This window comes from Megalobrama amblycephala, linkage group LG18 (genome assembly GCF_018812025.1).
Source record: "Megalobrama amblycephala isolate DHTTF-2021 linkage group LG18, ASM1881202v1, whole genome shotgun sequence".
NCBI lineage: Eukaryota > Metazoa > Chordata > Actinopteri > Cypriniformes > Xenocyprididae > Megalobrama > Megalobrama amblycephala.
The window spans coordinates 19,712,985-19,740,247 of NC_063061.1; the positions used below are offsets into that span (position 1 = coordinate 19,712,985).

The window sequence follows — 27,263 nt, forward strand, 5'->3', positions numbered from 1 at the left end:
GCTCCCCTGTGAACGGCTGCCTAGATAATGTGTCAGCTACTGTGTTTCAATGCCCTGGACGATACTGGACATTGAAATCAAAGATGGATAACTGCGAAAGCCACCTTTGTTCAATCACTCCAAACTTTTCTGTTTTCAAGTGGCACAGAGAATTATTGTCAGTGTGGCGAGGGGGGCGTGGTTCAGCGGAGTCTGCAACGGGAGAGAGTGTCAGGAGACACGTGGTGAGTGAGTGGGTTGAATGCAAATCACGAACACCTGTCTCTCATTCCAGTAATTGGCACGGAGACAGGATAAAACACCAGGAGAAGCAGGAGTGTGTGAGAGAGAGAGAGGGACTGCTTACTGAGAACTCTGGAACAGATCGGGAGATCGATACTGGAGTGAAGCCCATCTGTGGATGTGGACCGTTTTGTTGTGCGTTGCACAGACTTTTGTTTGTTCATTTTTCTTATTGAAATAAAAGCTCAGTCAGCAGTCAAAGCCCACCCTGTCCTCTTCCTTCCCCACGAACTTGATCTTATTACAGTCAGTTATCACAGTAAATTTGGACCCCAACAAATACCCCCGAAACTTCTCAACAATCTCAACAATTTTACATCTTCCTGTTGCTGATATAAAATGCCGCCCAGTCCCTGACTGCTCGCATCTGTCTCCACGATGAAGGGTTTTGAATAGTCCACCACCTCTAAAACAGGCGCACTAGTAAGCTTATCTTTCAGAGTGTCAAAAGCGGTTTGACATTTTTCAGTCCACAGACTCCCCAAAAGGACATTAGTTCTGCTGGTGATTTCAGTGGTCGGACATGAATTCACCACGTCATGAAGTGGGCCAGCTATCTTTGAGAACCCCTGAATAAACCGTCTCTAATAACTACAGATTCCAAGGAAGGATATTAATTCATTTACCATAGACGGAACTGGCCATTGTTTTATAACTGCCACTTTCTGAGGTTCTCTGCCAATACCATCGGCCGATATCTGATGTCCCAGGAACACAACCTCTGTTAGCAACCTCATTTAGTTTACGGTAATCTACACATAGCCTGATACTGCCATCTGCTTTATGTACCAGCACGATTGGCGATGCGTAGGCACTATTACTTTCTCGTATGACTCCTTTCCTTACCAACCGTGAGATGTAATCCTTCACTTCTCTATACGTTCTCGTTTCCCTGCGGGCCAGAAGATCCAGATCCCATGGCTCTAGAGCTCTGTTTTTGTGGGCAATTCTTTGCCACATGTCCTGCGACTTGACACTTGAAACATATTGGTTGTCCATCCTCAGTGAATTTTGGCTGTGACCTAGGCCTAGAGGTCTCCACCCTTGTACTACCACCCCTTAAATCCAGATTTGTGATGGCTTGAGTCAGTTCACTAATTGCTTTGCCTTGTTCGGCTACCACTTCAAGAACATTCTCTAAGGTGACACTTCTACGAACCAAAGCAGTGCTTTATCTTGCACCTCTATCATCATGCACCCAGAGTGGTCTCTCACAAATTTGCGAAGCTCCCTTCGCAGAGATGAATTGTGGACGCCTTCAACAAATTGATCCCTCAATGCCACCCTTTCGTTTGCAATAGCATCAGGGGAACATTTCAAAACCAAGCTGAGGGCTTGTGACAGTGCATGAGAGGTATCTTATGTTTTTCCCCTCTAGCTGTCTTTGGCTGTAAAAACTGTGCAGGAGGTGAGGTGTGCTGTGTTTGTCTCTAAAAGCCTCCCTGAGGTACTCAAACAAATTGTCAACCCCATCATCAGTAACACTGCGAAGACGTAAGGGATTTTTTCACAGGTTCTGGCGTACACATGGTTTTATAAATCTGAAAACTTTTGTGCGTACGCAGAATCTGGCTTTTGTGCATACGTACACTTTTAGGATGAAATCTATGGAAAGTTTTATAAGTAGTGGTCTCTCCATCAGCCATCTCCCCTGGTCTCCTGCTATCTGCCTGCTCTGCGTCCTCCTCCAGAGCCCCCACCCTCTCTCCTTAGTTAGACTGCTATGGCGCGAGGACACACCTTTCTGGGAGGGGGCGTAATGCAACGTGAATATTCATTTTTTATTTTGTGTTAATTGAGTTCAGTTCCTGTTTGCCAGTGTTTCCTTTTCTGGGTTGTCTCCATGGTCATTGATTGAGTTATGCAAGTGTTTCTTGTTACGTTATCTTTGTGTGTATATTAGCCCTCAGTTCAATCAGTTCTTGGTTTCGTGACGTCAATATCAAACGTGGTTGTGTTTTCTCTTACGTTCTCCTGTGTTTGCCTTGTGGATTATAATAAATACTGTTACAGTTATCCTTTGTCTTTGTTGTGCACTTATACAGCCACAGCGTGACACTGTGAAGGACAGACATACAGTCTTTACAGTGGCACACACTGCATAAAGTTCCTAGATCAGTGATCTCAAACTGCCATTTCCCTTCCGGCCCGCCATCCCCCTCCACCCGGCCCGCAACTGATCTCAAAAATAAAACATAATCCGGCCCTCTAAATTATTAGGGGCCAAGCACCGAAGGTGCGGAGGCACCTATTGTATCCGTTGGCGTTCTTTTTTTTTTCTTCTTCTTCTTCTTCTTCTTCTTCCGCTCTTGAAGTCTATGGCAGACCATAGAACCGTTTGTGGGAAAGTTATGAAATTTGGCACACAGTTAGAGGACAGTCTGATCTATGTCCATAGCAAATTTGGAGTCTCTAACTCAATCCCTCTAGCGCCACCAGCTGTCCAAAGTTGCACTTATGTTTATGTTAATAACTTTTGAACCATAAGGGCTAGAAACAAAATTATTTTTTCCTCTGATTCCTTGGCTCAAGCCGAATCGATTGAAAGACGTTTTCATTTTGCCGCGGCATAGGCGCATCTGAAAAAATGAGCGTGCCGCACCGCGTGCGCATCGCGACCACACCACACCACATCATTTCTATAAGCGCGCTTGCCTAAATTACAGTAAAAGCACTCACGCAAGTCGCAAACGTCGATTTAAACCACCAAAACGTGTCTGATGCTACTAACAAATGCTCAAACGGCATCTTGGACAAATGTGGCTCAGCTGTGGGAGCAGAAGCGCTGTCAGGTGTCTGGAAAGAAATGGAATAGTGTACAAATGTATTCAGGGATTGCATTTGTTCAGTACAGTGTTGTTCAGTGCAAGATTTTCATGTTATTTAAAGGCTCTCTAAGCGATCCTGAGCGGAGTAACTTCCTGTTGACTTTCGAAGTGTTGTCAAATAAGGCTAGCTAGACCCTTCCTCCACCTCCTCCTCCCCTCCCATCCGTGCTTCCTGAAACATGAACACGCATTTAAAATCATTCTTGTCGGTTATTGGCTGGAGCATGTTTATTATGATTCGTGGTCCAGGCTGCACCAGTTTGTTTTTGTTGCCGTTTTTGGAGCTTGTGCTTGATAGTTAGGAGATGTTTGATGTATGTGACAAAAAATTTTTTGGCCTAAAAACGTGTGACATCGCTTAGAGGACCTTTAAGCTAAAATAAAGTAAGGGAAAATATTTGTGCTAACTGTTAAAAACTAATACTGTATGTAACAATGATGCAGACACTGCTGAATATATTTTTTAAGTATGGCAAAAATATTTTAGTAATGAAATTTGAAATAAATGAGAAATAATGCAAAGGAAAGTACATTTTCAGAAATTTTGCACTTCCTTTTGCTCGAATGTTAAAATGGCCCTCCTATGAGGTGTCAATCACAGCAACAGCCCCTAGCCAATTTGAGTTTGAGATCCCTGTCCTAGATCATGAAACTATCACAACTTTTTTCACAACTGTTTTATAGTACTTTTTCTACTGAATTTTTCTTCAGAAAGACATTTCAGTTGAACAATCAGTATGTTGTTAAACAATAGTACAATCAATTGAACACACTTTACTTCTATCCCTCAGATCCTCATTTTCATTCCTATCAAAACATATGATGCTACCCTGACTAATCTCATTGGCCACAGAATCAGCTTGTGCTGTGTAGTAAATTATGTGATTGCTATTATATTTCATAATAATGGGGATATCAGTCTGTGCCATCTAAAGTATCATGACTGAACTAAATATGAATTAAATACACGCCATGTGTGCCACCAGAGTTGCAGCCTTTCCAGCAGCTCCGTGTTTTCTTTACCTTTTTAGTGTTTTAGTGTTTGTTTTTGTGTCTCGTTGTGTTTTATAAGGATTTATACCTACCGAATAAGATTTACGAACTGGCTGCACTGGTAAAAAATATTAAGATCTATAGAAAGTGCAGTTTGTTGTGCTTCTGTGAAACGTGGCTCACGATTAACATCCCGGTTAAGCTTCCTGGCTTCAGAACAGTCAGGGCGGATAGAGACACTAAAGCCAGCGGGAAGCGGAAAGGAGGTGGACTCGCCTTATACGTGAACACAAGATGGTGTAATCCTGGGCATGTGAGCATTAAAATCTCCAGCTGTTACAGGGACATTGAACTTTTGGCTGTAAGTTTGCGTCCCTATTACTTGCCCAGAGAGTTTGGATGCATAATTGTGGTCATTGTTTACATCCCCCCGCGCGCTGACGCGGAGGTAGCGTGTGACGTCATCAATTCCGCTGTTTCTAAGTTACAGACACAGCACCCCGAAGCATTTGTGTTAATCTCTGGGGATTTTAATCACGTGACTATGGACACAATTTACTGTATGCAAACGTAAAGGATGCATACAGTGCCACTCCATTGATTGCACTGGGGAAAGCAGATCACAACCTTATTCTGCTTCAGCCTCACTACAAACCAAGAGTGAGGTTACCCATAACCACACGCTCTTTTAGGAAATGGTCTCTGAGAGACTGCTTCGAAACCACAGACTGGAATGTACTGCAGGGGTCGCACAGTGGGAACATTGAAGAGGTTGTTGACTGCACTACTGATTACATCAACTTCTATATGGATGCTGTTGTTCCAGTTAGAACTGTACGGTGCTATGCTAACAACAAGCCCTGGATTACGAGTAACATCAAGGGTCTTCTGAACCAGAAGAAGAGGGCCTTTAGAGACAATGATCAGCGGGGGCGCAAACGTGTGCAGAGAGAACTCGGAGTCCAGATCAGGGAAGCAAAGGAGCAGTACAGAAGGAATCTGGAGCAGAAACTGAAGAACAACAGCATGAAGGAGGTATGGGACGGTATGAAATTAATCACTGGATGCAGCTCAAAGAGGGGTGATATCATTGAAGGAAATGTGGAGAGAGCAAATCAGCTGAACAGCTTCTTCAATAGGTTTGACCATTCCAACTCATTCACACATCATAATGCTGCACCCATGCCCCCCCCCCCCCCCCAGCCTTTCTGCTCTTTCTGTCCCCCCAGACATAGCCTTAGCGTAGAGGAGAATAATCACCTTACCATGATTACAGCAGCTCAGGTGTGCAGAGAGCTAAGGAGGCTTTGTCCCAGTAAAAAGGCCTGAAGGCCTGCGCATTGGAGCTGGGAGACCCACTACAGCGTATCATCAACATGAGCCTGGATTACAGACTACCTGACAGGCAGACCTCAGTACGTGCGACTAGGGGACTACAGGTCTGATATGGTGGTGAGCAGCACGGGAGAGCCACAAGGAACTGTGCTCTCTCCGGTCCTCTTCACCCTGTACACCTCAGACTTTCATTATAACTCTGAGTTCTGCCACGTGCACAAGTTCGCAGACAACACTGCTATCGTGGGTTGTATCAGGAGTGGACAGGAGGAGGAGTACAGAGATTGATTCAGGATTTTGTTAGGTGGTGCGACTTAAATCACCTGCACCTTAACACCACCAAGACCAGGGAGATGGTGGTGGACTTTAGAAGGACACAGTAAACTAACCTTATTATTTTTATATTCTAGTATTACTGTATGTTATATCAGTTGTGTATACTGCTGGAAACTGTGAATTTCCCACCGGGATAAATAAAGTATCTATCTATCTATCTATCTAAATTACAAAGAATGAAGATATACAGTATATTAAAGCAATATATATATTAACCAATATTAAAAGATACATTTCAGATGAATGAATCTCATCTGATGGGGAATTGTCTATAGTATGTCATCAAACTGAAAGTCTCCAAAGGATTTGGGTAGCTTATTTTGAATATAACTACTTATAGATAGCAAGATAGCAATGCCCTCTACTGATATTGTATAATCACAATGGAAAAGGTGAAGCATGAAATACCCTTCTTAGAACTGGAGAAACTGTTGAGTAGTTGAGAATTTTCTGATACTAACAATCTAGGGTTGGCTCAAACTAAGCTCAATGAAGCTTTAAATATTCTTCCTGTGCATGTGCAAATTCTGATGCACAAATGTTGCCTGCTTTATTCCATTTTCTTCGCTCTATTTTTTTTACACATATTGCTTAATACATAAATTATATCATACACTTGAAATGATGAAAATAACAAATTAACAATAATTATTAATATTTATTTAGTATACACCAGCTACAAATTATGCCTTCATTAATAATGTTGACTGTTATCACATATTTATGTTATACATCTATATATGTTGCCTGCTTTGTCGGATATGCCTATACAGAGGAAATTTGTAGAAAGAAATTAAAATATGTGGTAACAATAAGGTTAATTTGTTAACATTAGTTAATGTATTAAATAACATGAACTAACCATAAGAAATACATTTGTTACTGGATAAATTTGTTAATCTTTGTTAACAGTAGTTAATAAAAATACAGCTGTTCATAGTTTGTTCATGACAGATCAGAGTGTATTAACTAATGTTAACAAATACAACTCTTGATTTTAATAATGTATTATTAAATGTTGAAATTGATATTAACAAAGATTAATAAATGCTGTAGAAATGCAGTTCATTATTAGTTCATTTTAACTAATGTAGTTAACTAATGTTAACTTATGAACCTTATTATAAAGTGTTACCAAATATGTATTGAAGTATTTAAAATTTAAAATTTGCACTTAAAGAAAATGGTCACATCATTAGCTGTTTGATTGCATAACTAAATCTACAAATAAATAAAAATCAGCTAGAATTAACTTTTATTTATGAACATTTTTAACATCCTTTGTCTTATTTCCTTGGATTGTAAACCATATATTATGGGATTCAATCCAGGTGGTATAATATGAAACATTACACCCCCAAACTTCCTAGTCTCAGCATATACAGGGAAACGATGGAGAACAATTGGAACGAATCCACAGATCTGCATGATTATATAAACAGCTAAGTGAGTGCTGCAGGTTTTAATTGCTTTGCTGTTGGTTGCTTTGTTTTTGCTTTTTATACATACCATCACTATTCTGAGATATGTCAGTAACACCCACCCCAGTGAGGAGGTGAGTAAAACCACAGTAAAAGTTAATCCATATACATTATTAATCACTGTATTTTCACAGGACAATTTAAATAGTGAAGGATTGTCACAAAAGTGGTTTGCAATGAATGATCTGCAGTGAGAGAGACGCACACTGAGGCCGATCAAAACTGACACTGGAACTACTGCAGCACCCCAGGCTCCTGCCGACAGTTTTACAATCATTTTATTGCTCATTATAGTTGGGTATCGCAGTGGATTGCATATGGCCACATATCTATCAAAGGCCATGATCATTAGAATAGTATTGGATGTTGTTCCATATAAATGTGTAAAAAAAGCTTGGAAAACACACTCCACATATGTGATGTAGCGCTCAGAGGGGTCTGTCATTAAATCCTTCAGTAAACGTGGTATGAGAAGAGTTGTTCCCATAATATCACTCACTGGCAAATGACAGAAAAGAATGTACATAGGCTGGTGTAAACTTTTTTCTGCTGAGATCTGAATCAAAATCCCAATGTTAGACACCATTGCAAAGACATAAGCCATCAACAGAAAAATGAATGTAAGCTGGCTTGACTGAGGTGTAATTTGCAGTCCTTCCACTAAGAGTACACTATATCTAAATGTCAGGTTGTCCATTTGTGACCTAAAGAAAACACAGATTAAGTGACAAACACTTGTATTAACAACATAATATCTCGGGCAGATTATTTATGCTTCCAGAGAGTAGTCATATTTTATACTAATGTTGAAAAAACTTACTAGGGTTTTCTTTGTCATGTCACTGTTTATTATCTATTTCTTTCTGTAGAAAAGTTGCTCCTTAATTTTACCAAGGGAATTTGACCTTTTTTATTTATACTTTCTTACATAACTCAAGAATAATTGTTGATCACTGTACAGTTATGTAATATGAGTTTGATATAATATGACTACATCTGAAATATTCTTGACTTACCAAGGAAAATGACCAATAGATAAACAGTTGTCACGTCACTTCATATAAATGTCACTTCATATACAGAGGCATCTAACTCTATTAGTCAGTGTTACTGAATTGTCATTAGTAATGAAGAGCACAACCTGGTTGTCTCTGAGTAGATTTAAGCAGGCATAACCATTTTATTTATGTGTCACCACAACTTAAGTCTTGTCATCATACCCCAAGAGTGAAAATACACTTGTATCTCTCTTTTCTGTGATTGGTGCTCTGCTTACCAGGGGTTTGTTTCTCAAAAACATTTTTAGCCCGCTATGATTGCAGGATTTGTTGTTACCAAAGTTCAGTGATTTGGTGTTTCTCAAAACCACAATTCTAGCATATATTTGCAAACAGCATTGCAAAATTGTGGTTGGATCTGCAGCTCTTGAACCTGTCATTAGAAGCTTAGTTTGTGGTTAGTATAACAGATGAACTTAATTAGATCATGCTCTTGGACAAAAATAAGCTATACAAGCAGTGCATTCCATAGATTTTCATCGTAACCAACTTGAGAGGACCAATGCTCATATTTGATGGCGTCTGGCACTTTGGAGAGGTGTTGTCTTCACGGATGAATCCCGGTTTGGCAGACAGATGACAGACAGTGTGCATGGCGTCGTGTGGGTGAGCAGTTGTGGATCGAGTGGCCCATGGGCTCATGGGAGTGGGGTTACGGTATGGGCTGGCGTATGTTATGGACAACGAACACAGATGCATTTTATTGATGGCATTTTGAATGCACAGAGATACCGTGACGAGATCCTGAGGCCCATTGTTGTGCCATTCATCCACGACCATCACCTCATGTTGCAGCATGATAATGCACAGCCCCATGTTGCAAGGATCTGTACACAAGTCCTGGAAGCTGAAAACATCCCAGTTCTTGCATGGCCAGCATAATCACCGGACATGTCACCCATTGAGCATGTTTGGGATACTCTGGATTGGCGTATACGACAGTGTGTTCCAGTTCCTGCCAATATCCAGCATCTTCGCACAGCCATTGAAGAGGAGTGGACCAACATTCCACAGACCACAATCAACAAACTGATCAACTCTATGCGAAGGAGATGTGTTGCACTGTGTGAAGCAAATGTCACACTAGATACTGACTGGTTTTCGGAGCCCCCCGGACCCCCTCAATACAGTAAAACTGCACATTTTAGAGTGTCCTTTTATTGTGGCAAGCCTAAGGCACACCTGTGCTGTCTAATCAGCATCTTGATATGCCACACCTGTGAGGTGGATGGATTATCTCGGCAAAGGAGAAATGCTTACTAATACAGATTTAGACAGACTTCTGAACAATATTTGAGAGAAATAGGCTTTTTGTTTACATAGAAAAAGTCTTAGATCTTTGAGTTCTACTCATGAAAAATGGGGGGCCAAAACAAAAGTGTTGCGTTTATAATTTTGTGCAGTGTAGATTGCTACTTCTGATATTAATGATATTTACTACATGCAATATTGAATTTGCACTATGTGCTGTTGCTGTTAATACATTTTGCAATGTTGTAGTATGATTTTGCTATGTGTGCTGCTGCTGTTAATATATTTACAATCACAATTATGATCTGAATTTGCTAAGCATAGCATACTGCCGCTGCACAAAGTCAGTGACTTTTTTTATTAAGTTTTGTTGTTACAACCACGCCTTCCCAGACTCCAGTTCCCAGCATCCTCTTTGTCTGCACACCTGAACTCACTTCCCTCATCAGTCTTCCTGCCATTTCCTTGAATTTCCTGCAGCTGTTATCCTTGTCAGCACTCCCTTTAAGTTGGACTCACTCCTAGCACTCCCTGTCCATTATTGTGGTTAGTTTACTGTGTTTGGTTGTATGTCTGCTCCTTTGTTTGATTAAAGATACCATTTTTTGTAGATTTCCTTACTCGCCTCATCCTTACTGCAACCACACGTAACAGAAGAACGGACCCAACCGCCTACAAAAAAAAAAAAAAAAAAAGATGGATTTATTCAAGTTTCCTGGCTCGCCCATGTCTCCCCAGCAAGCTTCAGCAGAGGATCGCCTGTGTGGGTTCCGGCAGGACGGTCGCCGGCTGGAGAGGTATGTGGAGGAGTTTACTGAGCTGCTTATTTGGTGAACTGGCCAGATGCCCCGTTGAACGCCTGTTTTCTGGCGGGGCTGGACGAGGACACGATTCGTTTTAAAGAACCTGCCTGTTTTTTTTTTTTCCCTTAGTCGAGACAATTAATCTGATTCTGTTTCTGAATTGTTCTGATTTTGTTATTTAAGAGGTTCTCGAAAAATCGTGTACTCCTCGTCCAGTCCCCACAGAAGTACAAGCAGCCTGGCCAGTTCACCAACCACAAGTTTCCTCTGCCTACCCCTCCAGTGGGCATTTCCCTGGTGTCCTGCCGGACCAAAACCCCAAGCCGGCAAAGAAAAGATCATCCACTAGGCCCAAACGGCCAAGAAAGAAAAAGAAGGCCGCCGAACAGCCCCAGTCTCCAGCGTCTGCTGTCTTCGAACAGCCCCAGTATTCTCCGCCTCCGAGTCTGAGCCGTCACTCCTGGCAACGCCCCTTCCAGTGTCAGTAGGTCTTTTGATTGAGTATGAGGGGATGGACTGGACCCCGTTTCCAGACCCCTCTCCAACCCTCGACGAGCCTACTCCTACCCTCGCCGAATCCGCTCCAGCCTTCGCCGAGCCCGCTCCATGCTTCCACAAGCCCGCACTGGCCATCCACAAGGCCGCTCCAGGCTTCCACGAGCCCGGTCCAGTACCAGTGGAGCTTATAATAGAATACGAGGGCATGTCTTGGATCACCTCTCCAGACTCCTCTCCAAGCTTCAACAAGCCCACTCCAGCCCCGGCTGCCAACGAGTCCGCTCCCGCTGCCCACGAGTCTGCTCCAGGTGTTCCCAAGTCAGCTCCAGCAGTCCATGAGTCAGCTCCAGCAGTCCATGAGTTAGCTCCAGCAGCCAATGAGCCCGCTTCAGCAGCCGACGGGTCCGCTCCACCAGCCCATGAGCCCACCCAAGCAGCCCACGAGCCCACTCCAAATTTGAACCCTGTCCAACATTTGGCCTCCTACTACAAACCCAATTCCAAAACAAGTTGGGACACTGTACACATTGTGAATAAAAAAGGAATGCAATAATTTACAAATCTTATAAACTTATATTTTATTCACAATAGAATATAGATAGCATATCAAATGTTGAAAGTGAGACATTTATGTCATGCCAAATATTGGCTCATTTTGGATTTCATGAGAGCTACACATGAGACATTTATGTCATGCCAAATATTGGCTCATTTTGGATTTCATGAGAGCTACACATTCCAAAAAAGTTGGGACAGGTAGCAATAAGAGGCCGGGAAAGTTAAATGTACATATAAGGAACAGCTGGAGGACCAATTTGCAACTTATTAGGTCAACTGGCAACATGATTGGGTGTAAAAAGAGCCTCTCAGAGTGGCAGTGTCTCTCAGAAGTCAAGATGGGCAGAGGATCACCAATTCCCCCAATGCTGGGGCAAAAAATAGTGGAGCAATATCAGAAAGGAATTTCTCAGAGAAAAATTGCAAAGAGTTTGAAGTTATCATCATCTACAGTGCATAATATCTTCCAAAGATTCAGAGAATCTGGAACAATCTCTGTGCGTAAGGGTCAAGGCCGGAAAACCATACTGGATGCCCGTGATCTTCGGGCCCTGTATGCATCACATACAGGAATGCTACTGTAATGGAAATCACAACATGGGCTCAGGAATACTTCCAGAAAACATTGTCGGTGAACACAATCCACCGTGCCATTCAACGTTGCTGGCTAAAACTCTATAGGTCAAAAAAGAAGCCATATCTTAACATGATCCAGAAGCGTAGGCGTTTTCTCTGGGCCAAGGCTCATTTAAAATGGACTGTGGCAAAGTGGAAAACTGTTCTGTGGTCAGACGAATCAAAATTTGAAGTTCTTTTTGGAAAACTGGGACGCCATGTCATCCGGACTAAAGAGGACAAGGACAACCCAAGTTGTTATCAGCACTCAGTTCAGAAGCCTGCATCTCTGATGGTATGGGGTTGCATGAGTGTGTGTGGCATGGGCAGCTTACACATCTGGAAAGGCACCATCAATGCTGAAAGGTATATCCAAGTTCTAGAACAACATATGCTCCCATCCAGACGTAGTCTCTTTCAGGGAAGACCTTGCATTTTCCAACATGACAATGCCAGACCACATACATGAGCAACTAGAAGCCTGTATTAGACAAGAATGGGACAACATTCCTATTCCTAAACTTGAGCAAGTGCCCAGTGCCCAGTGCCCAGACATTTGCAGACTGTTATAAAAAGAAGAGGGGATGCCACACAGTAGTAAACATGGCCTTGTCCCTACTTTTTTGAGATGTGTTGATGCCATGAAATTTAAAATCAACTTATTTTTCCCTTAAAATTATACATTTTCTCAGTTTAAACATTTGATATGTCATCTATGTTGTATTCTGAATAAAATATTGACATTTAAAACTTCCACATCATTGCATTCTGTTTTTATTCACAATTTGTACAGTGTCCCAACTTTTTTGGAATCGGGTTTGTACATCGGCGTGGTGCAGCAACAGGACAAGTTAACACACTAGTAGCTGAATCCAGCCTTTCCTCAGTCTCCAAGGCCTCAGCAGGCTCTGATAAAACATTGACATGAGCAAAATCAACCGATTCTCTGCCAAGTACCACAATGGGTGCATGCTCCCTACCCTGTTTGCTAACAGACTGGGTACTAAGATTTCTTATTGCAGGCACACATGATCTCTCCTCCCTTAAAACTACACCCTCCTCTGAATCCTCGGACTCCACTTCACTATGGGACTCAGACTTCTCCTCTCGTGCCTTAGGCATTCTCCTAGGAGGGGGACTAGGATGATTCACACAGGGCCTGATATCAACTTTGTTTACTCTCTTTGCAGGCCCTCCTTCCAACGGCTCCACTGTGTAGGTGTTGTCCACAATTCCTACTACCCGATATACGATCGGCCCCCACGCATCCTGTATTTTGTGATGGCCTACTGGTCTGTTCCTCAGGTACACCAATGCCCCGATCTCAATCTTTGGGCAATAGACTCTATCCATCAACGTTTCTTTTCAGGTGGCAGCATTCTCAACAGGTCATTTAGCGTCCTGTTGAACCACTCACACTGAGCATTGCCAGTGGGGTGGTATGGCGTGGTGCGGCTCTTTTTCACCCCATAAAGCTTACAAAGTTCAGCCACCACCTCACTCTCAAAATTACGAATGCAGACGTGTTGGAATACCATACTTCATGAACCACTCCCTAAGCAGCACCTTGGCAGTGGTGTCTGCTTTTTGATCTTGGGTAGGGAAGGCCTGAGTGAACTTTGTAAAGATGTTGGTAATTACAAGAATGTTTTCCCGACCATCGAATGCGGGTTACCTCAAGAGGTCTAGAAGCCAGAAACGATTTCATGGGAGGGTGGACTCTTGGCTGCGGCAGCTTAGTCATCACACATTGTTGACAATCTTTTATCCACTTCTCCACATCATTGTGCATCCCTATCCAAAAGCACCTGCGCCTCAACAAGTGAAGGTTATTCTCGATACCTTGGTGCCCCATAGAATTGTGCACATACTCCAGGACCGACTTCTTCAAGCTGAGAGGTAACAAGAACTGATAACATTCCCCATGTCTGATATCCTCAAAGACACGGTACAGTAGACCTTGGCACTCAACATTGACCAAGCAGGTTTTGGCAGAGCTTTTAGCTCCCTCCCATGAGGCCTTCTCTTTTGATCCCAAAACTTCCTGAATCCACTAATTACAAAGTCTCGCTGCTGGAAGCTGAATAGCCTGGAAAGGTGGGAGTATTTCCCTGACCCAGTCCATTACCATCATCCAGGGAGTTTGACACTGCAGCTTGCATTTGCCTCACTTTACAGCTGTATATCCCAGCAGCCACAAGTGCAGGGTCCAGTTCTGTACCATGGTGAATCCAACCACAGACTGCCACACATCCATCATACTCCGCATCCTCCGAAGCCGGCTCAGGCTCCCCTGTGAACGGCTGCCTAGATAATGTGTCAGCTACTGTGTTTCGATGCCCTGGACGACACTGGACATCAAAATCAAAGATGGATAACTGCGAAAGCCACCTTTGTTCAATCACTCCAAACTTTGCTGTTTTCAAGTGGCACAGAGGATTATTGTCAGTTATCACAATAAATTTGGACCCCAACAAATACCCCCGAAACTTCTCAACAATCACCCACTTAAGAGCAAGGAACTCAAGTTCCCATTCAGTCAGTCACGTTCGACGTTACGTCGATACTGACGTAATGGGGTCTCGCTAGGGAGCCCAATCACCTCCAAGGATACAAAACAAGCCAATGGGAATTTGCCTGTGAGATTTACATGCCGGGCCCCTCCCCCGGCATCCGGGTATAAATAGGGCTGGCATACTCACCTTCATTCATACTTTTGCTTCGGAGCCGATCGGCTGATCATCTTTCACCTTCAGAAATTTCAAAAGAGCAAAAAGGGATATAGGAATATAGGGACACGGTCCTGCAAACAGCAATTTTAATTGCTACTGCCTGTTTTTGTTCCGGGGGCCTGCTCGAGTCTCTCCAGCTGGTGGGAAGGCACATTCAGCGGTGGGGGTGACGACGCGCTGCCCACAGGACGGTGCTACGCCCATCCCTGGGTGCTTCGGCTGGTGAGGTATACTGAAAGAGCAAGCACGGGCAATCAGCGTCTTTTTCAAGATGGCTTTTCGTCCGTGTGTTTCTGGATGCGGTCGTTTCCTGACCTCTTCTGATGGCCACGATCACTGCCTCACGTGTCTGGGTAGACCGCACGCTGAGTCGGCGCTCGTGGATGGTACATGCCCTCACTGCGAGGGCATGTCCATGTTGGTGTTGAGATCGCACCTCTCCTTCTTTAACACGGAGGTGAGAGGCCCCTCTGTCACTACCCCAGCGCCAGCGGCTGTAGCGGCCACTGGCCAGGCTAGTGCTCTGGGAGATCTGAGGATCACGGTGGGAGCCACTTCGTCGGGTCCGTCCCCACGAACCTCCCACTCCTCAACAACACCATGTGCCGTTGAGATGCCGTCTGCTGTCGCGGGGCCCTCTTCGGGGGTGCCCCACGTCACTTTCGGCGCTCCGGAGGAGGATCGGATGTCGATCGCTGCATCGGGGAGTGGGCTGAACGGTTCAGAGAGCGACGATGACTCCGAGCTTCCGCCCTCTGGGATGGTTGCTCAGTCGGAGGCGGACTCTGAACTTACAGCCATGCTTGCCCGGGCCGCCGCGGGCATCGGGCTCGAGTGGAACCCTCCACCGTGTCCCGAACGCTCGCGGCTGGATGACTGGTTTCTGGGCTCGGGGCGCAGCGCTCAGCCGCGTCCCGCCCCAGTACCGTTCTTCCCGGAGGTGCATGAGGAGCTCCAGAAGACCTGGTTGGCACCTCACACTGCCAGACTACGGTCCTCTGCCTCCTCCACTCTCACTACCCTCGATGGGGGAGCCGCCAAGGGGTACGTGGACGTCCCGCAGGTGGAACGTGCGATTCGCGGTGCACTTGTGCCCGCAGTCCGCGGCCACCTGGCGGAATCGCCCGCGTCTCCCGTCTAAAGCGGGTAAGACCACGGCCGCTCTCGCGGCCAAAGCTTACTCCGCTGCTGGACAGGCGGCTTCTGCCCTGCACGCCATGGCGATTCTGCAGGTCCATCAGGCGAAAGCTCTGAAGGACCTGCACGAGGGTAGTGCTGAACCAGGGTTGCTGCAAGAGCTGCGCGCCGCGACCGACCTCGCCCTCCGGGCGACGAAGGTCACGGCACGCGCCCTGGGTCAAACGATGTCCACCCTGGTGGTCCAGGAACGGCATCTTTGGTTGGACCTGGCTGAGATGAGGGAAGTCGACAAAGCTCGCTTTCTTGACGCCCCCATCTCCCAGGCCGGCCTCTACGGCGACACCGTCGAGGACTTTGCCCAGCAGTTCTCGGCGGTGCAGAAGCAGACGGAGGCCATCAAACACATCTTGCCCAGGCGTGATGATGCCACCAATCCGCCTCGGGCCGTGCCTCCGTCTGCTCCTCGCCGAGGGCGTCCCCCTGCGGCTCAGGCTCCTGTGAGGTCGGAACCCTCCCACCCTCCTCGAGACACCCGCAGGAAGGCCACGCCCCCCGCCCAGACCGCCAAGCCTCCTTCTAAAAAGAAGAAGAAGGCTAAGAAGCGGCCCTGAGACGGGAGACCCGGAGGTTTCGGAGGCTGCTCAGGAGACGGGGACCGCTCCACTCCTTCCCCCGGGACAGGGCCCGGGGGAAAATCCTGTGTTGTTTTTTTCTGTTCCGCCGCTGTACCAGCGGTACCCACCCTTTCAATAAAAGAGCAATTTCTGAAACCTCTGGGTCACATAAGAAGGTCCGCGCTGGGGGTGAGTGAGCTTCCGCTCCCTCTCTCTCAGCCGCTCCTTCCTTCGCCACGGGCAGGGTCTTGGCGCCCCGGGAACGCACTGCCTTCCCACGCCACCCTGCCCACCATGAGCCACGTGAGTGGACCCCACTCACAGCCCCGACTTCGGGACGCACTGCCTCCCGAGTTGGGCCACAGTGCTCCGTGCTGCCCCCCCATGGGTACTTCTGTTGTCCGGATGGTTCCACTCGTACGGAGCTTGGGGGCGTGGCTACGCCTTCCCAACCCGTCCCGTTGGCTCCTCCGGACAATCAGACTCGGCTACGCGATTCAGTTCGCCAGGCGTCCCCCCAGGTTCAGCTGCGTTCTGTTCACCTCGGTGACAGGGCCCAACGCCTCTGTCCTGCGGGCGAAGGACGCAATAGAGCCTGTCCCTCAAGCCGAGATGAAGTCTGGGTTTTACAGCCCTTACTTCATAGTACCCAAGAAAGGCGGGGGGTTACGACCGATCCTGGATCTGCGTGTCTTGAACCGGGCCCTTCACAAGCTCCCGTTCAAGATGCTCACCGTGAAACGCATTCTCACGTGCGTTCACGCCCGGGATTGGTTTGCAGCTATAGACCTGAAGGACGCGTACTTTCATGTCTCGATCCTCCCTCGACACAGACCGTTCCTACGGTTTGCGTTCGAGGGGCGGGCATATCAGTACAAGGTCCTACCCTTCGGGCTGTCCCTGTCTCCTCGCGTCTTTACCAAAGTCGTAGAGGGGGCCCTTGCCCCGCTCAGGGAAGTGGGCGTTCGTGTTCTCAACTACCTCGACGACTGGCTCATTCTGGCCCAGTCCCGAGATCAGTTGTGCGAACACAGGGACCTGGTGCTCAGTCACCTCAGCCAGTTGGGGCTTCGGGTCAACTGGGAAAAGAGCAAGCTCTGCCCCGTGCAGAGCATCTCTTTTCTCGGTGTGGAGCTGGACTCGGTCAACATGACAGCGCGTCTCACCAACGAGCGTGCACAGTCGGTGCTGAACTGCCTGAACTCGTTCTCGCGGAAAACAGCGGTCCCACTGAAACAATTTCAGAGGCTCCTGGGGCATATGGCATCCGCAGCCGCGGTCACGCCGCTCGGATTGCTCCATATGAGACCGCTCCAGCACTGGCTTCACGACCGAGTCCCGAGGTGGGCATGGCACCGCGGCTCACTCCGTGTGGTCATCACACCGGAGTGTCGCCGCACATTCAGCCCGTGGTCTGACCTTGCTTTTCTACGGGCCGGGGTGCCCCTAGTACAAGTGTCCAGGCATGTTGTTGTCACAACAGATGCCTCCACCACCGGCTGGGGTGCCATATGCAGTGGCCAGTCGGCGTCGGGCTCCTGGACAGGACCCCATCGCCATTGGCATATCAACTGCCTCGAGTTGCTGGCAGTACTCCTTGCGCTGCGCCGGTTTCGACCGCTGTTGCAGGGCAAGCATGTACTGGTCCGGACGGACAACACATCGACTGTAGCGTACATCAACCATCAGGGTGGTCTACGCTCCCGTCGCATGTCGCAACTCGCTCGCCATCTCCTCCTGTGGAGTCAGCGCCGACTCAGGTCGCTGCGCGCCTCCTACATCCCGGGCGAGCTTAATCGTGCGGCCGACGCGCTCTCACGACAGCTCACGCTCCCGGGGGAATGGAGACTCCACCCCCAGGCGGTCCAGCTGATATGGAGCCGGTTCGGGGAAGCACAGGTGGACCTGTTCGCTTCTCGGGAATCCGCCCATTGCCAGTTGTTTTATTCGCTGACCGAGGGGACCCTCGGCACGGATGCACTGGCACACAGCTGGCCCCGGGGCCTACGCAAATATGCGTTTCCCCCAGTGAGCCTCCTTGCACAGACACTGTGCAAGGTCAGGGAGGACGAGGAGCAGGTCTTGCTAGTTGCGCCGTACTGGCCCAACCGGACCTGGTTCCCGGAACTCATGCTCCTCGCGACAGCCCATCCCTGGCGCATCCCCCTGAGGAAGGACCTCCTCTCTCAGGGGCAGGGCACCATATGGCACCCACGGCCCGATCTGTGGAGCCTCCACGTGTGGTTCCTGGACGGGACGCGGCAGACTTAAGTGGCCTACCGCCCGCGGTAGTCGACACCATCACTTCGGCTAGAGCCCCCTCTACGAGGTGCGCCTATGCCATGAAGTGGAGTCTGTTCGTTGAGTGGTGTTCCTCCCGCCGGGAGGACCCCCGGAAATGCCCGGTCGGTGTTGTGCTTTCCTTCCTTCAAGAGGGTTTGGAATGGAGGCTGTCCCCTTCCACCCTGAAGGTCTATGTGGCCGCCATCGCAGCGCATCACGATGTGCTTGATGGCAAGTCACTAGGAAAGCATGACCTGATCATCAGGTTCCTCAGAGGCGCCAGGAGGTTAAATCCCCCTAGGCCTCGCCTCATTCCCTCCTGGGATCTCTCCATCGCCCTCTCGGGCCTTCGGAGAGCTCCCTTCGAGCCCCTCGTGTCAGCTGAGCTGAAACATCTGTCTCTTAAGACAGTGCTCCTGACCGCGCTCGCCTCCTTCAAGAGGGTTGGGGACCTGCAAGCATTTTCGGTCACCGATTCGTGCCTGGAATTCGGGCCGGCCTACTCTCACGTGATCTTGAGACCCCGGCCTGGATATGTGCCCAAGGTTCCCACCACTCCCTTCAGGGACCAGGTGGTGAACCTGCAAGCACTGCCCCCGGAGGAGGCAGACCCAGCCCTTGCGTTGCTGTGTCCCGTTCGTGCCCTGCGCGTTTACGTGGACCGCACGCAGAGCTTCAGAAGCTCTGAGCAGCTCTTTGTCTGTTTTGGAGGTCAGCAGAAGGGAAAGGCTGTCTCCAAACAGAGGTTGGCCCACTGGATAGTGGATGCCGTCACCTTGGCGTACCACTCCCAAGGCGAGCCGTGCCCCCTCGGGTTGCGAGCTCACTCCACTCGGGGTGTTGCTTCTTCCTGGGCGTTGGCGCACGGTGCCTCTGTTGCAGACATCTGCAGAGCCAGGGGCGTAGCACCAAATTTTGGGCCCTGGGTACAAACCATCTTGCTGGGCCCCCGTACCAAATACCATAGTGATACCAATGGGTGGGGTATTGCATTTTTATCATAAAAACACTTAAAGGTGCCCAAGAATGCTTTTTCACAAGATGTAATATAAGTCTAAGGTGTCTCCTGAATGTGTCTGTGAAGTTTCAGCTCAAAATATCCCATAGATTTTTTTAAATTAATTTTTTAACTGCCTATTTTGGGGCATCCTTAACAATGCACTGATTTACACTCGGCGCCACCCGCTTACATCGCGCGCTCCCTGCCACACGAGCTCTCCACTATATTACAGCACATTTACAAAGTTCACACAGCTAATATAACCCTCAAATGGATCTTTACAAGATGTTCGTCATGCATGCTGTGTGCATACATCGAATCATGTGAGTATTGTATTTATTTTGATGTTTACATTTGATTCTCTATGAGTTTGAGGCTATGCTTTGTGGCTAACGGCTAATGCTACACTGTTGGAGAGATTTATAAAGAATGAAGTTGTGTTCATGAATTATACAGACTGCAAGTGTTTAATAATGAAAATAGCGACGGCTCTTGTCTCCATGAATACGGTAATAAATGATGGTAACTTTAACCACATTTAACAGTACATTAGCAACATGCTAACGAAACATTTAGAAACACAATTTACAAATATCACTAAAAACATCATGTTATCATGGATCATGTCAGTTATTATTGCTCCATCTGCCATTTTTCGCTGTTGTTCTTGCTTGCTTACCTTGTCTGTGCACAGATCCAGACGTTAATACTGACTTTCCTTGTCTAATGCTTGAACATGGGCTGGCATATGCAAATATTGGGGGTGTACATATTAATGATCCAGACTGTTACGTAACAGTCGGTGTTATGTTGAGATCTGCGTGTTTTCCAGAAGTCTTTTAAACAAATGAGATTTATATAAGAAAGAGGAAGCAATGGGGTTTGAAACTCACTGTATGTCTTTTCCATGTACTGAACTCTTGTTATTCAACTATGCCAAGATAAATTCAATTTTTGATTCTAGGGCACCTTTAAAATGTAAACAAAATAAGCCACACTCTGATTAATATATTTTTGTCTGAAACTGAAATATATGGCTTCAAATGGTTGCTAAAATATCCTTTATTGTCACAATACCTTTTTTAAAGTGTAGGCTAAGTACAAGTTAATTGCTGATTATTTGTCTGTTTAAAATAAATGCAGACTATAGAATCACAGGGTACACTAACCGCCGAACTAGACATTCAGTCTTTGAATTACGTTTTAAAATAAGTCATTTTCAATCATTAAGATGTGCATTAAACTGAGAAGAACAATCCTGTACTTAATGTAAGAGCGTGCGCGATCTAATTTGCATAACAATGCTGTAAAATAGGCGCTAACGATCTGTGTTTTCGCGGGTGTTAGATTTAGACAATTGAGGGAAATATACAGTGTTTTCATGTAAACTTCTGACTCGGAGAACTGCAGCAGAAGAGGAGACAAGCTGCACAGCTGCCTGGAGTGGCTGTGTGTTGAGCTCCCAGCTCCGCCTCCGTCTGCTTCTCACTCCGTTATTTACACAGAAATAGTGTTTGCTCGCTATGTAGGGTGTGATACTATAAAGTATTGGTATCTTATTCAAATAGAGTACGAACATAAATGTATGCTATTCTACCTGGAGTAGATATTTATGTTAAAACAATGTCAATGCTCGATGATGCATTTGGAGCTCACCTTTCTTTTCAAAAAACTGAGTGAGCGACTGCTTGCCCTCATTTGCCTTTTCTCTCTTTAATCTTCTTTTCTTTTCGTTTTTGAGCCCCTGATTTTCCTTAAGGAAAGACATGACTCTTCCCCTGTCTTCCTAGTTCATATCAAGGCTAACTCCAGCTACTGTCTCATTAACTGATTCACCGCAGGTCCGCAGCAGAAGCACCTAACCTGCGGGTCGTACCATTTACATTGATTCGAGAGGGGTGGTGGGGCCCTGCACAGCATGAAAATGACTTTTTTTATACCAAACCAGTGCCTAACTACAAGTTTAGTTTTGCACAGGAACTTTCCTATTTGTACATAAATGCTATACAAATGTTAGTGTATGTATATGCATGTATAGAAAACTGACTTCTAAGGGGGCCCCCCCTGCCTCGGGCCCTGGGTACTCGGTACCCTTTACCCCCCCAGTCCGACGCCCTTGTGCAGAGCTGCAGGCTGGGCGACACCGAATACATTCGCGAGGTATTATAACCTCCGAGTGGAACCGGTGTCCACCCGTGTGCTGTCTACTCCTAGATAGCCATGGGTGTTCGCTTGCTGTGCCATTTCCCTCGGGAGAGGGAATGCGAGCACTTTTCCCGCTCCTCAGTTCAGTTCCCCGTAACGGCGAACCCTGTGGAGTTCCTCCTGCATCTTGCGGCGGCCAGACGTGGCGGAGGCGTCCGGCGCTAGGTCCAGTACTCGTGTGTATGCCCAGTTGGTCTGCCCTTGTACTGGGCTAGATGCCCATATGCTGTGATTCCCCTCGGGTAATCCCATATGTGTTTGTCCACGGTAAGGTTTCCCTGACGGTAAACCCGTGTCTTTCCCTGGGCGGCTTTGCTTTGCCCCGTCTCTGATTGCTAGTCGTTCCTCCCGGAAAGTAGGACCTACATCAGAGATCTTCCATATGCGTTACTGTTCTCTGACCAGTCCATATATGTCTTCCACACGTTACCTCCCTTCGGGCAGGGTGTGGTCTCCGTAGCCTTCCCCTCCTCGGGGAACGCTTTCCTGGCGTTTTTGTCGTTGCTGAAAAACAAGGGATTGAGTTCCGAAGCACTCTTCCCCGTGGGGTAGGAACAGCAGCTTCGACTTCTCCACGGTAACGCCCTGTCCTCTCCATCCCACCAGTATGGAAGACATTCCTGGGCTTGCTCTGGGCGCTGGAGGGTTCCGAGTATGGGCCGCATTTGCATTTGGCACGCCTCAGCCTGCCAGCACCTGCCTCCCTAACACTCGTAACGTGGTTTAGTTGCTATGGCGTTTTCCACGGGACCCCATTACGTCAGTATCGACGTAACGTCGAACGTGACTGACTGAATGGGAACGTCTAGGTTACTAGTGTAACCCCCGTTCCCAGAAGGAGGGAACGGAGACGTTACGTTCCCCTGCCATAGCTTTGAGCCACCGCTGAGCGGCCAGATACCTGTCTCGGCTCCTCAGCAAAAATATGAATGAAGGTGAGTATGCCAGCCCTATTTATACCCGGATGCCGGGGGAGGGGCCCGGCATGTAAATCTCACAGGCCAATTCCCATTGGCTTGTTTTGTATCCTTGGAGGTGATTGGGCTCCCTAGCGAGACCCCATTACGTCAGTATCGACGTAACGTCTCCGTTCCCTCCTTCTGGGAACGGGGGTTACACTAGTAACCTAGACGTTTCTCTATACTGATTAGGAGGAACATGATGATAAGGCAGTGTGATAGGCTCATCATCAATTAAATGAATTTCATGTGTGATCTTGTCTGTATAGCCTAGGTCCTCATCCTCTAGGGCAAAGATGTCAATGTACTTCTTCAACAATGACCTGAGCTGAGCTTGCTCATACTTGCTTCCTCCTACATCAATCTTATCCAAGATTTCCTGCACATGATCTCTGCTTGCTCATCCTTCATATTTAAAGTCACCTGTTCAAGGATTGCCGAAATCTGCTGAAATCTTACTTCACACTGCTGCAAGCTGTCCACGCATTCCACCTCTGACACCCCAGCCGGGTCCTGGGTGACAACCATACGTCCTCCTGAGAAAAATGTATAATTTTAACAGGTATGCAGGGACAGTGGGAGTCAACGAGGGTGGGGATGACAACCAGACCTCCTGGCAATGGGGTACTAAGAGGTGATAACAACATAGGACTTCCTTCCCCAATGCCCCTATTGAAGCCTGTCGCTTTAATTGTCACAACCAATTCAGCAGGTATGTGCTCTGTCCATTTTCTGGCTAGACGCACAATGGATTTTCTGTTAAAGAATGGACTTTCTGGAAAACAGTTAGATTCTCCAATCAGAATCTCCAATCGGAATCTAATTTTCCTTCTAAGGTGGTATCAAGTTCTGCCTGGACTAGCTGTCTACATCGGCTGACTATATTAATTCCTAGGATGCACGGCACTGTGTTTCCAGGGCTAGAAACGTCTTTGACCCCTAGGATGCCACAATCTGGCATCTTAATTCCCATGGCCTCCACCTCAAGCTCTAAGTAACCCAGGTAGGGTATGTCAAGCCCATTGGCCACTGTGAGCTTTAGCCAACCAGCCATGGAGAGGATGTCGTCATCTTTACCACATAAATGGTCTCTAAAAAACTGCTCCGATATATATTGTGCTCACCTGACTGCCTGTATCCAATAGAACTTTAGTGGTGACACCACAAATTGAAAGCTCTACTACAGGACACGTACCCACAGCATGTTGCAACAACTGGTCACAGGTTGGAGGCACATATTTTGAGTCTGTCTGCCCCCCCCTGCGACTTGACACTTGAAACATAGTGGTTGTCCATCCTCAGTGAATTTTGGCTGTGACCTAGGCCTAGAGGTCTCCACCCTTGTACTACCACCCCTTACAGCCACATTTTTGACAACTTGAGTCAGTTCACTAATTGCTTTGCCTTGTTCGGCTACCACTTCAAGAACATCCTCTAAGGTGACTTTTTTTTTTTTTCTTGCACCTTGAGAATTGAACACTGTGTCAGGTTACTACTACAATGAGACTTAGTAGTTCTTGAACTCACTGAGGGCTCTTCTACAAACCAAAGCTGTGCTTTATCTTGCACCTCTATCATCATGTACCCAGGGTGGTCTCTCATAAATTTGCGAAGCTCCCTTCGCAGAGATGGATCGTGGACGCCTTCAACGATTTGATTCCTCAATACCACCCTTTCATTCGCAATAGCATCAGGGGAACATTTCAAAACCAAGCTGAGGGCTTGTGACAGTGCATGAGAGGTCTCTTATGTTTTCCCCCTCTAGCTGTCTTCAGCTGTAAAAACTGTGCAGGAGCTGAGGTGTGCTGCGTTTGTCTCTAAAAGCCTCCCTGAGGTACTCAAACAAATTGTCAACCCCATCATCAGTAACACTGCGAAGACGTAAGGGATTTTGCGCAGGTTCTGGCGTACACATGGCTTTATAAAACTTTTGTGCGTACACAGAATCTGGCTTTTGTGCATACGTACACTTTTAGGATGAAATCTATGGAAAGTTTTATAAATTATGCCCCTGGTCTCTCCATCAGCTATCTCCCCTGGTTTCTTGCTATCTGCCTGCTCTGCGTCCTCCTCCAGAGCCCCCACCCTCTCTCCTTAGTTAGACTGCTATGGCGCGAGGACACACCTTTCTGGGAGGGGGCGTAATGCAACGTGAATATTCATTATTTTGTGTTAATTGAGTTCAGTTCCTGTTTGCCAGTGTTTCCTTTTCTGGGTTGTCTCCATGGTCGTTGATTGAGTTATGCAGGTGTTTGTTACGTTATCTTTGTGTGTATATTAGCCTTCAGTTCATTCAGTTCTTGGTTTTGTGTCGTCAGTATCAAACGTGGTTGTGTTTTCTCTTATGTTCTCCTGTGTTTGCCTTGTGGATTAAAAATAAATACTGTTACAGTTTTATCCTTTGTCTTTGTTGTGCGCTTATACAGCCACAGCGTGACACTGTGAAGGATAGACATACAGTCTTTTACAGTGGTACACGCTGCATAAAGTTCCTAGATCAGTGGTCTCAAACTGTCATTTGCCTTCCGGTCCACCCTCCCCCTATGGAAGCCTAAAAAAAAAAAAAAAAAAGATGAATTGCGACTTTTTATCTCAGAATTCTGACTTTTTAACTCGCAATTGCGAGTTTATATCTCACAATTGTGCGATATAAAGTCAGAATTCTGAGATATAAACTCGCAATTGCGTGATATAAAGTCAGAATTCTGAGATATAAACTCGCAATTGCGTGATATAAAGTCAGAATTCTGAGATATAAAGTCGCAATTGCGTGATAAAAAGTCATAATTCTGAGATATAAACTTGCAATTGCGTGATATAAAGTCACAATTCTGAGATATAAACTCGCAATTGCGTGATATAAAGTCAGAATTCTGAATTTTTTTCTCGCAATTCTGACTTTTTTTCTTGCAATTGCGACTTTATATCTAAGAATTCTGACTTTTTTTCTTGCAGTTAACTGATGGTCAGTGTCTCTGTCTGTGTAACAGTGCATCCAACGATAGCCGTGCTGCTGTGAAGTCTGAAGCTGTTGGTGTATAAAATGTGCCACTTTTTGTGCCGCTTTGTCTGATTTATTGTGCCTCTGCCACAGCTGATTCTTCTTATTACTATTGTATTGTTATTATTGTGTCAAATTCATTAGTGTATGCATTCTGTTAAAAACAACTTTTACTCCCCAAATACCTCGACTGTAATTTGCAGAATTGCATGATTCTACCCTTGAGTTGCAAAGTTGATGAAACATGATAGTGTTACGTGTACTGGTAGAGAGAGACGAGGCAGATACGGATTTCCACAATTATAGACAATACTTTAATCAACACGGGCAAGGAAGTAACCAAACATACACTTAACATAAACATAGAACGGATGAGGAGTGAAGGGAGTGAGTGCAATATATGGGGAGTGCTGACAATAGAGTCCAGGTGCAGGTGATGAGTGATGATGAGGAGCTGACGAGCGAAACGAGCGTGTACTACATGATCTTTTAGATTTTTCCCTCGTTTAAATACAATCAGTGGATGGTGTCGGAAAATTGTACTCAGTTCAGGATCAGAAGATAATAAATACCAATATTTAAAAAAAAATTTTTACTCTTCAGACTTTATCACCTATGGGTATGAATGATGAAGCATTGTTTAATGTGATGTTATGAAATATGATCATTGGATATATGATATCATTAATAATACTCCTTTATATTATATTATATATATATATATATATATATATATATATATATATATATATATATATATATATATATATATATTCTATTTTATTATATAATTGTTGAGTTAATAATGTGATGTGGTGTTAATGATTATTTAATCACTGATCTTGATTGGATATTGATGATTCTTTGTGATTCATGATGTTTTAAATACAATGGAGTTTGAATACAATGTTTATGCCTGATGAAGATCTTACGATCGAAACGTTGCTAATAAAGTGTCTTTTTTATTGGTTTGCAAGTTGATAGTGTGCGGGATTCATTTTTTTGTTTTTTCATATTTTGACTATACCAGTCTTCTTTCCTACGCACCTATCTATCACCTACAGGTGTGCGACGCTAATTATTCATGTATAATAATAACAAAGCAGCAATCCTGATGGTCAGTCGCAATGAAAGGAAACGCAAGCAAAGTAAGAACTGTGAGAAATAACGTTTCACACAGTTGTGAGAAAAAAAGTCAGAATTGCAAGAAAAAAAGTCAGAATTCGGACTTTTTATCACGCAATTGCGACTTTATATCTCAGAATTCTGACTTTATAACTCGCAATTGTGA

The 27,263-nt window shown here is 46.0% G+C and overlaps 3 protein-coding genes across 5 annotated transcripts in view; all 3 read right to left on the bottom strand.

The window, feature by feature from the left end:
• Window positions 1–27,263, bottom strand: part of LOC125252375 — a 97,825-nt gene that overhangs the window by 51,401 nt on the left and 19,161 nt on the right. The gene's annotated exons all lie outside the window — the stretch shown is intronic.
• LOC125252374 (olfactory receptor 10H1-like) overlaps window positions 1–27,263 on the bottom strand; it is a 42,239-nt gene that overhangs the window by 3,814 nt on the left and 11,162 nt on the right. Inside the window, exon 1 of one of the 2 annotated variants that reach the window (XM_048165601.1) lies at window positions 8,272–8,399. The exons of the other annotated variant lie outside the window; for it this stretch is intronic. The gene's annotated coding sequence lies outside the window, so the exon portion shown is untranslated. Of the gene's footprint in view, window positions 1–8,271; window positions 8,400–27,263 lie in introns of those variants that run through there. 2 annotated transcript variants of the gene reach the window in all.
• Window positions 6,825–8,411, bottom strand: LOC125252372 (olfactory receptor 10H1-like). The gene is made up of 2 exons (XM_048165599.1): window positions 8,272–8,411; window positions 6,825–7,959 (listed from the first exon to the last, which is right to left on the bottom strand). The coding sequence occupies exon 2, from the start codon at window positions 7,950–7,952 to the stop codon at window positions 7,023–7,025; it is 930 nt and encodes a 309-aa protein (XP_048021556.1). The 5' UTR covers window positions 7,953–7,959; window positions 8,272–8,411; the 3' UTR covers window positions 6,825–7,022.

Bases quoted from the DNA above. Each gene is read 5' to 3' on its own strand.
- LOC125252372 (XM_048165599.1), bottom strand. From the start codon at position 7,952: ATGGACAACCTGACATTTAGATATAGTGTACTCTTAGTGGAAGGACTG.